At 56.6% G+C, this 10,069-nt stretch overlaps 1 protein-coding gene across 6 annotated transcripts in view; it reads right to left on the bottom strand.

Annotated features, from left to right (window-relative positions):
- Positions 1-1,663: 1,663 nt before the first annotated feature.
- SOX13 (SRY-box transcription factor 13) overlaps positions 1,664-10,069 on the bottom strand; it is a 45,159-nt gene continuing 36,753 nt past the window's right edge. The window contains exons 7-14 of one of the 6 annotated variants that reach the window (XM_079928127.1): positions 9,709-9,823; positions 7,176-7,261; positions 6,805-6,967; positions 6,286-6,395; positions 6,052-6,148; positions 5,593-5,736; positions 4,494-4,710; positions 1,664-3,832 (exon numbers count right to left, since the gene is read on the bottom strand). In XM_079928127.1, coding sequence (XP_079784253.1) covers positions 3,556-3,832; positions 4,494-4,710; positions 5,593-5,736; positions 6,052-6,148; positions 6,286-6,395; positions 6,805-6,967; positions 7,176-7,261; positions 9,709-9,823 — 1,209 coding nt within the window. In that variant the 3' untranslated portion in view covers positions 1,664-3,555. Of the gene's footprint in view, positions 3,833-4,493; positions 4,777-5,592; positions 5,737-6,051; positions 6,149-6,285; positions 6,396-6,804; positions 6,968-7,175; positions 7,262-9,708; positions 9,824-10,069 lie in introns of all 6 variants that reach the window. The other 5 variants (XM_079928128.1, XM_079928126.1, XM_079928131.1 and 2 more) reach the window with 5 other exon arrangements.

The raw sequence follows: 10,069 nt of genomic DNA, 5'->3' as shown, positions 1-10,069 counted from the left end.
TCCCACCCCAGGAGGATGCAGGGCACGTGACTCTCTCAGCAGCTGGAATGAGGACAGGACAAGGGTTGCTGGAGGGAGTAGGAGGTGGGCAGTAGTGGCCTCAGGCTCTCCTGAGGCCACAGAGGACCTGGGAATAGGGAAGTGAGAGGAACTCAGGACTGGCAGGGGGTGAGGGCGAGCCTGGCCAGGAGTGTCCTGACCAGACTGCCCAGATTTGGTTTGGAACATAGTGAGGGGTGGTGGTGGGGACTGGAGGGTTGCGGAGATGGACAGGGAAGTTGAAATGAGCAACTCTCCCCTGTGACCACTAGGGGGCAGGCGCCACAGTCAGCCAAGCTCCTCTTCGCAAAGAGCACCTTCATCTTTTCCGCAAGGGGCCCAAGAGGCTGGGCTCTGCTGCTTGCCACTGCCCTGCCGGTGACCTGGGGTGGGGAGGGCAAAGAAAAGGAAACTCAAAGCTCTGGGAGGCTGGGCTGGGAGAAACCAGCAAAGGCTAGCAGCCAGGATCCTCCCTAGATCAAAAGATCGGGACCCTAATTCTTGGGGTGTCTTTACTCCCAAGTTTGTGGCGCGGGAATCAACCATACCTACCTTCTCTCACCACCACCCTCTCCAATTTAGAAATCCATTTTCCAGCATTCAAGAGCCTCTGTGTTGGGAAGCTCACTACCACTTTTGACCATCTTTGTCAAAAAGTTTTTTATGTTAAGTCAAAAATGTTGACCCTCGCGACTTCCATCAAAAGGCCAAGTCCTAGTGCTCCCTCATGAGCTACATCAAATATCTATGTGTTGCCCAGCTGACAGCTTTGAAGAAAGCCATCTTGTCCTTTCTGCCCTACCCTAGTCTCCTTTTTTCTGGACTAAACATCCCTGGCCCTCTCAACCATTCCTTGAAGGACGTGTCCATCCACTAGGCTCCCTCCAGTCCTCTGTACAGGATGCCTGCCTCTGGGCCCCTCCAGTGTGAGAATGGCCTTTTCTTTTCAGGGGCCTGGGGCTGGCATGATGCACCTGAGACCAGGACTGTGTGGCGTACACTGGCCCATCACCTTGCTTGTTAACACATGCTTCTGTTAATCCAACCCAAGCCCAACTCTTTGACACGGTACTGTTCAGCTTTGTTGCCCCCACTCCATATTAATGGGGTTCATTTTTCAGCTACAAGAGTTGGTCTTTTTATCAACTCTTGTTGCATTTTGAGTTTCAGTCACCCAGCTCTTTTAGGTCTATGGGATGGTTATTTCTCTTAGTGTGACACGTAGGTCTTTGAGATCTCATTTCAAAGCGTAAGGTCACAGAGCCCTGAAGTACATAGAGACCCTGCTTCATTAATCAGTATCCTGGGGGGCTTATAAATGGGCTCGTGGTGTCCATGTGAGCCCTTTTCTGGAATGAGGGTCCACAGCTTTCATTAGATTTTCAAAGGGCTCCTTCTCCAAAAGAAGAGCCATGGCTAAGGCATAAACTCCTTGTCTTCAGATGAGGAAAATGAGGCCCAAAGGGGAGACTTGACACACACACACCCGCCCAACACACACACACACACACACACACACACACACAAGGCCATGTGGCTAGTTCTGGGGAGAACCTGAGCTTCCTGACTCTTATTACAGTGCTCTTAACCACTGCCTTCTTTCTTAGGACCTGGGTGGGCACTTTGTGGTGAGGTCTGCTCACCTCCTTGAAGCAGGGGCGGGGTCTTACTCGAGTGTGGGCTCTGGGGGTGGCATCTGGCCTGGGGCTCCCTTGCCTAGGATGTTTCCTCCCTGGCTCCATGCCTGAAGTTCCATGGAGCTGCCACCGGGGGCAGTGGTGCCCGGGCTGGTGGCACATTTAGGAATTCTGGACTTGGGCCAGCCTCACCACCCCATCCCGTCCCGTCCCAGCAAAGACCAGATTCTGAAATGGTCTGTCTTTATTATGTCAACAGAAAACAAAATTCCCCCAAGTGTAAATAGGAGAAATGTGCTGGTTAAGTTACTAATCATTATCTTATTATTAACAAAATAAAGCACTATCTATGTTTACAGTCATAAAAAAAAGAAACAGCCTGGAGAGAAGTTGGTTCGGGGAAGTAGAAGGGGAGAAGATGGGGGAACGGACACAGACTCCACATCTGTCCCTGTAGGATTTGGGGTTCCCTTCCCACCTTGCCCCAGGGCTGTTCTGGATCTTTGGAGTCAGGTGCCAACGGGATTTGATTTTCCTAGGGAAAGACCTTGTGAAAGGGATCAGGAGCTGAGGCAAGTTAGGGGTGTAGAGTGGGGGAGGGGAGGGGGGGTGTAGAGTGGGGGAGGGGAGGGGAGCGGGCAGGTGTAGGGGCAGAGCTGGGTGGGAGAGGATGAAGCCTTCCAAGGACAGGGTGGGGGTGGGGAGCTCCCATCCCCTGCTCAGGACAGAGGAGTGGAGACCAGCTGCACAAGAGCCCCCTCTCCAGGGCTTCTGTCACTTACAGAAGGGGGCACCATCAGTCCTCCTGCCCCCACTCCTGGCACTCAGGTTGGGACCAGGGGCTGGGGCACCATGACAGAGCCCCTTGGAAGCTGAGCACATTCCCATGCTGCTGGGAGCTAAAAATGGCTCCATGGGAACTGACATGCAGAGTCAGGGAGGGAGTGAAGGGGCAGGCAGGGGAGGTCAGGATAGCTGGGGAGCCCAGGGCAGACCAGGGGCTTACAGACACCCAGCAGGCGTTAAAGGGGCAAGGGCAGACACGGAGAAAGGGAGAGACACAAAAAAAGGCCCTGCAGAGAAACAAGGACAGAGAAATGCACCAAGGACACACAGAACCTGAGACACCCAGACTGACAAAGAGGTAGCAATTTGGGGACAAAGAGAAGCACAGAAAGAGCCCCCCGGAGAAGCAAGAATGGCATCAAGAGACACACCCACAGGAAGTCAGCGACAGTGCCTGGCACTCAATAAATACCTTGTGCAATGAAAGAACAGATGAAAACATGTGCACTTGCGCACATGGGTACACATACACACACACATACACACACACACACACCAGCCAGAGGCACGAAAGGCTTGGCAGAAGATAGAGACATGGAGGAGAGCCAGACCTCTTTGCACAAAGTACAAAGCGATCCTCGTGGTAGAGGAGCGATCTGGGGTACTGTGGTGGGGCGGTGCGTGTTGGTCCCATGGCGGCTGGTCCAGCCAGGACAAGAATGGAAACAAAGCATGTGGCCCCAGGAGAACAGGTCTGTAGCTGCCATACCCCTGGGGTGGGCAGACCTGCAGGAGGGGAGGGTCATACAGTGTCCCCTGGCCACGAGCCCCAAGGGCCACCACGGAGCTCAGCCAGCCCAGCCCATCACCGCCATGCAGGACCCACTCGGGCCATCAGATCCTCAGGTGTGCCCACAGGTGTGGTGGGGAGGGGGCATCTCCCATCATGAATGTATCTACAAATGCACAGCTGTGCCCATCTCCCAGGCATGCGCAAGTCCAAGTACCAACGCAGTCCGGGTGGGGTTGCTGTGCCTGCTGGCGTGGGGCCCGGTCTTCCCCATGGAGGAGGGCCAGGCCCACGTAGCCGGGATCAGTCTGTGAGTACCACCAGCTCCCCGTCGCTCTTCTCCTCGGCCTCTGAGTCCTCATCCTCGCTGTACCGGTACATCTCGCCATCAGCCACCGAGTGCCTGTCCTCTGTGCCCTCGCCCTCCTCCCTGAGGCTGCAGGTGTTGACGATGACAGGCATGTTTGGGTCCAGGCTGCGGGGCACATAGTGCTCCACCAGGGGCTGTGCCAGGGGCACGCCTGCCACCCGAGGGTACAGGACATCTGAGGGGCTCATCTGCACCTGGCTGGCCTGCGGGCTGCGGGACAGAAGAAAGGCATGGTTATAGATGCACCCGCACTTCAACCCCGACCCTGCTCTCCTCCGGTCCCCCGCAGGGCGTGCCCTCCGAGCTCCCACCCTTTTGGCTCCAAGACGCATACACCCGGCTCCCTGGCTGCTTTCTGATGGCAAATTCACTGTCAGCTACAAACCCAAACACACACATGCAGCCCCAGGGCCACGGGTCCAGACATTCCCAGAGGATCGTGTGTAAATCCAGTTTTGGGAAACTGTATATTTCATATGCCCCAGGGAGCTTCCGATTTAAAGAAACCCACTAGGATGCTTGTTTTGGTCAACTCCGGAATCCTCCGTATGATTATTAGTACCTTGATTTTTAGTACCCCTGAATTTTTATTGAGTTTGTCAAGGGGACCCACAGATACATTTCTCCAGATACCCACTAGTCCCCTGTCAGTCACAAATCTATATCCTGATCCACCAGGGACTCACCATGGTCACAGTCACCACTACAGTCACACACACATAATGCCCACACAAACGTATGCACACACATGCGTGCACACACACAGCTCCCCTGGAATCCCACTAAGGCCACACGCTAACCCCGGCCATTCACAAGAGCTGTGTGCACACACACACACACAGAGTCTCAGGCGCTGGGGAGGCCTGCTCACGGGGTCGTGTAGCTCTGGCGGGCATCCTGGCGCCGGGTCCTCATCAGAGCCTTGTACTCGCCCACCCGCAGCCGCTTGCCCTCCACGATGCAGGTGCGCTTGGGCCGTGGCTTGTACTTGTAGTCAGGGTACTTCTCCAGGTGCTGCCGGCTCAGCCTTGCCTGCTCCTCGTAGTAAGGCTGCTTCTCCTGGTTGGTCATGGACTTCCAGCGGGAGCCTGGCCCAGCCCCCAGGGGCAGGCAGTCAGCTGGGCTCTGCTGACACCCCCAGCCCCCTGCAGATCCTGGAGGCCCCGAGAAGGTTTTGGTCCCCAGATATATGCGCAAGCACCTATACACAGCAAGGGCCTGGCCCAGTGTGGGTGCTCCATAGATACTGAGCGAATGAATGAGGTTGGCATGTATAAGGATATCCAACTGCTACCTTAAGACACAGCACCCACCCACATACCAAACTCCACAGCGACTCTGGGAGGCCTCTGGTCTGCATGTTTTGCATAAACAAAAGAGTAGCCACCCAGGCCCCCAACAATCCCCAGAGGCTCCCTGCTGAGGACAAAATACCTGGTGTCTCAGTTGACAAGAGACCTGAACTGGAGGAGCTGAGGTTTGAGAACAATTGCCCTCTTCTAGCTCCAGCGGCCCTGCCCCACATTTCTCCTTGGCCTCCAAAGAGGACATATAATTTCAAAGACCTTTCTACTGAGAGCCCAAGAATACCAGTCTCTCCTGTCTCCTGCCAGAGCCAGCTCCAAGGGTCTGGGCAAACAGGGGAACAAGTTAGGGAGAGATGGGGTCGGGGAGCTAAAGAACGTACACACACACTCTCTTCCACCTGAGTTCTTCGGTGCAGGTGCTATCAGAAGAGCCCTACAATGGTACCGGACTCCAGGACCCAGCTGTCCCACATCCTGCCTGCCTCCCACGCGCCATCAGATTCCACTGGAGTTCACCACGGCGTGGACCATCACCCAGAAAGCCCCAGTTAGACCCAGCTGACTCCTGCAACTAGATCCTGCTGACTATGGCTCCTGGAGCCCCTAGAGCCCCCCGAGACCCGCGCCCCCCCCCCCCCCCCCCCCCCGCCCACTGGCCCTTACCAAGGATCTTGCTGATGCTGGAATTGTGCATGTCTGGGAAGGCCTGGAGGATCTTCCTCCTCTCATCCTTGGCCCACACCATGAAGGCATTCATGGGCCTTTTGATGTGGCTGCTGTTCCGGGACTCAGGGAAGTGGCGGGAGCCTGGGAAGCAGGGGAGGAGTCAGCCAGGCAGGGCAGCCAGTGTGGGGTAAGGAAGAGTCCTCCAGGGCTGGCAGAAAAAAACATCCCCTACTTGACCACCAGAGGGCGCCGGGAGGCTCCCACAGGGCCAGGGATGGCCAGGAGTAAGACCAGCAGGGGCCCAGAGACAGACAAGGGACAGATACGTAAGGGGACTCCACAGACAGACTAAGGGAGAGAAGCGATTGGAGACAGACACAACCTGACCCACCCTGGCCCTGGTGGGAAGCAGAGGTGGGCCCTCCTGCCCATCAGCCCAGTACCCCGAGCCCTCACCGTCCACGTCACAGCCCAGCATGGCTTCTTCCAGTGGGTGCACACAGCTCTCCTCCAGCCGCTCCTTGGCTGGGGATGTGTCCAGGCTAATGAGGTCCTGGGTAGACAGGGCAACGTGTACATCAGCCCCCTCTGCAGCACCCCGCTCCCCTCCCCCGCTCTTCCCTTTGGTAGCCTCAGACACTGTGTCTTCCACCCCTGCCCACCCAGGTGCAGGGTAGTGGGAGCCCATACCTTACGGAAGGAGGTGTTGGGGGGACTTTCTAAGGCTCCACTGTGACCGTGCAGCAGCTGTCTGGCATCCTGGATGGCTTTGGTGACAGCATCCCCTTCACCAAGGAAGCCTATGGGACAGGGGAAGGAAAGGAAGGGAAAGGAGGGGCTATTGAGGGAGGTACACCCAGTTCATGTCTTGCCACCCTGGGGTGGTGCTCCTTCTTCCCCTCTGTTGCACTGCACATCCCCAAGGGGGCGCCATTTACACTGGAGTCCTGGTGACAGTAGACTGGAAATGAGAATGGCCTGAATCCCTGATTCAGGTGCCCAATCAGATACAGTGGGGAGAGCAGGAAGGGGATCTTCTTCCGGGACACTGAGTGCTGGAACTAAAAGGGGCCAAAGAGAGCAAGTCTAACCCCTTGTTTTATAAAAACTGTAACCCACAGAGCGGAAGGGACACGCTCAGGGTCATATCCTGCCCTCTTAGCTCTCTCCTAGAAGAGGGCTGAAGGGAAAGGTGTAGGGGCGGCTTACCCAAAGGCATGCTGGGGGGGCTGGCCTGCAGGTCCCGTGTGGGGGCCCCACGGCTGGGAGGACGGGGTCCACAGTTGCTCATCTTCAGGTTCGGGGAGCTGGAGGCATTAGGCAGCTCGGGGGCCTTGGGCTTGGCCGTGAGGTTTAGGGGTTGGGAGGGCTCCTGAGGGAGACCCAGAGGGTTAGAGACACCAAAGGACACCTCCATGGAGGGACTGCGGGGACACAGGGTGACAGAGGAGACAAGCAGACAGGAAAGGAAGACAGAAGAAGCAGGAGAACAAGGACAAAGGACCCCATGGTCCCCTAGGCGGGCAGCCAGCCACCACAGGTGAGGGCGGGAGCCCCCGGCCAGTGGGCGGGGGCAGTACCTGTAGGGCGTGGTGGGCAGACAAGGCCCCAGGCCTCTTCACCACTGGGGCAGCGGGGCTGTGCAGCAGCTGCAGCGGATACTCCACTACGGAAAAGGCGGCAAGGAGAAAAGTCCTGGATGAGCACAGAACAGCAGACGCCCTGCTTGACGAGGTCCCGGCAGCACAGAGTGGGCAGAGGCTCGGAGCTGGCCCAGCTGGCTTCCAACCACTGCCCTCCCAGCCCCAAAGCACTGCTGAGGACCTCCTGTGCCCTCGTCCCCCACTGCCCGGCACACCGATCAGCATCTTCACCCTGTTCCTGCCCTTCCCAACCCACTGACCGCGGAGTTCCCACCCGATGGTGAAACGAGATCAGGTACACCATCCACTCTTTCTACGGGTCCTTGTGTTTTGTACCTACTACGTGCAGGGTACAAAAGCAGCCGGCCTCATGCGCATCATCTCAACGTAATCCCTAGTATGTAGCATATAATAGGTGCTCAATACATCATCCCATTGTATGGATAATGAAGACTGGGAGAAGTTACATGGGTGCCCATAGAGTTACTGAATGGGAGCACTGAGATCTGAGATCTGAACTCTGAACCCAGCCGCATCCTCTAGACCTTTCCCCCCTACATGCACTCTCTCTCTGCTACCTAGCTGGCTTCATTCTCCCTCAAGGAGGACCAGCATCCCTGACTTGACAATTGAGGTGGAGAGATAAGCCATGTAGACAAACCACTGACCACATGGCTGGCGGTGATACGGGTTGCATGGGTGGCATACCAGAGAACTCTGTTCAGCTGGGGTGACTGGAGCAGGCTTCCTGGGGGGAGGGGAGGCGTGAGCAGGCGTGGCAGGTGGGCAGGTGGGAAAGCGGGAGGTGGGAAATGAGGCTGGCACTCGATGGGCAAGCAGGGCTCGGGGCCTGTGAAGCCTGAGCCCGGGAGTTTGGACCCTGTGCTATAGGCACCCGGGCACCACCTAAGGCTTTTGACCTGGGAGAGGTGTTACTCGTACTCAGCCGAGGCGGGGGCGGGGGGGGGGGGGGTAGCGGGGGAGGGGGTGGTGGCGCATCTGACAGCCACAGGCTTCCTGCTTACTAGGATTCAGGAGCAAACAAAGCAGGGGGCAGCCTAGCCAGTCCAGGTCTTCCTCCACAACTTATTTCCTGCCCCCAGCCCCCCTTGTCCAGCAAGGGTGTGGCCCCCTCCCCACAACTAGGCCGCTGCCCTCCTCACCCCTGCAGCTCGGCTCTATGGACACCTGTAGGTGCAATGGTTTTGTGCAACCTGTCCTCCCCCTTCACCCCTCCCCATTCCCATTCCCCACTCCTCCACCCCAAATTAGAAACTGCCTTCAAAGTAGGGCCTGACTTTCTCAGTCCTTTGTGTTTTCCCTTCCCCCACCCAGGAGTCAGTGGTGCTGGTCCATGAACTGTGCCCACGGCCCAAAGCCCTTGCTGGTGGACCCGTAGGAATTCACCCAGCTAGATTTCCCCTGCCTTCTCTCTCACATGGAACAGGGAGCATTGACCAAAGGGAGTTGACTTAAAACCCTTTCCCCTCCTGGATCAATTATGGGCAGCATCTCTGCCCTGTCCCCAGGACCTCTCATAAGGAATCAATGATCGTAGGCTAATAATTCCATCTCTGCCTCCATCCCACGGTCACTGCCCTAGTCCAGACTGTCATCCCCCATCTCTAGAATCCCCTCAGCAGCCCCTACCCCGTCTTACCTCCAGTTGGTACCCCTCTGTTCCCCACCACCCACAGCCAGTGTGACAACACATCCTCTGCTGAAATGTTCCCGTGCATCCCACATTCTACAAAATAAATCCCAAAGTCCGTGCTCAGCCCCGACTGCCCTCCCCAGGCATATCCCACTAGCTGCCATGTGCTCCCCTCAACTCCAACACCCCCTTGGGCTTTCTGCCTCAGGATCCAGGCCCCTTCCCTCCACCCTCAGCTCCCAGCTTCACCCTCACAAGTCTACTCCCCCAGCACCCAAGCGAGCACCACCTCCTTAAGAAGCCTTCCCAGATTCCCCGGCTGCTGGTATCCTTCTGTCTCCCTCCCCAGACCGTAAATTCCTTGAGCTCAAAGTCCACATTTTATCACCCTCGTGGCTGCCCAACAACCAGTCAGCACCTGACGCTTGTTGCTGCTCTATCTGTGGTCACTGAGCCTCAGTGACAGGGCAGAAGGCAGCAATGCCACTGTCAGGGCAGAGCAACAGCATGAATTTGGGAGATGGATAAATCTCAGTCAACATTCAAAACATTAATATTCTGGTACAGGAAATGTCCCACAGAACTGGGGGGCTAGACCTAGATAGGCAACATCCTCTTATGTCTGGAAAGCACTTTATGGTTTTCAGTGTGCTATTTGTTTTCATTCTCCCAGTGAAATTCAGAAAGAAGGGATTATTCTTTGACTAGACAGTTCCCAAAGTGAGGCCCAGAAAGGCCACACTGCACATTAATGGATGAGAGTGGTTCCTGGGCTCCTTCCCTGACCTCAGGTCAACCCTCCCCTCCCACACTCACCTGGCTTGCAGGGAATGGGCTGAATGGGCAAAGCCAGCTGGGAGTCGGGGGTGACAGGCAGAGGTTGGTGGCTTGGGGGGAAGGCTGGAATCATGACGTAAGGCATGTTGATCTGCTGAGGGCAAAGAAACCCTGTGTGAGTCCCTGGGGGGCCCAACCAGCTACCCAGCTGTGGTCATCCCTGGACACAGAGGTTGGACCTGGGGATGAGAGACACAGGCCTGGGGCAGGGACAGTTTTCAAAAGGATCCATCTGACCCTATGTCCCCTTTGTGGGCCTCTGTCTTCCTGCCCTCAGGTCCCAGCTGGGAGGAAGATACTCTGGGCCCTGCCCTTGAAATAGGGGACAAAAACAGGGGAG

This window comes from Stenella coeruleoalba, assembly GCF_951394435.1.
Source record: "Stenella coeruleoalba genome assembly, chromosome: 1".
Classification (NCBI taxonomy): domain Eukaryota; kingdom Metazoa; phylum Chordata; class Mammalia; order Artiodactyla; family Delphinidae; genus Stenella; species Stenella coeruleoalba.
This window is presented reverse-complemented; position numbering and strand designations above follow the sequence as displayed.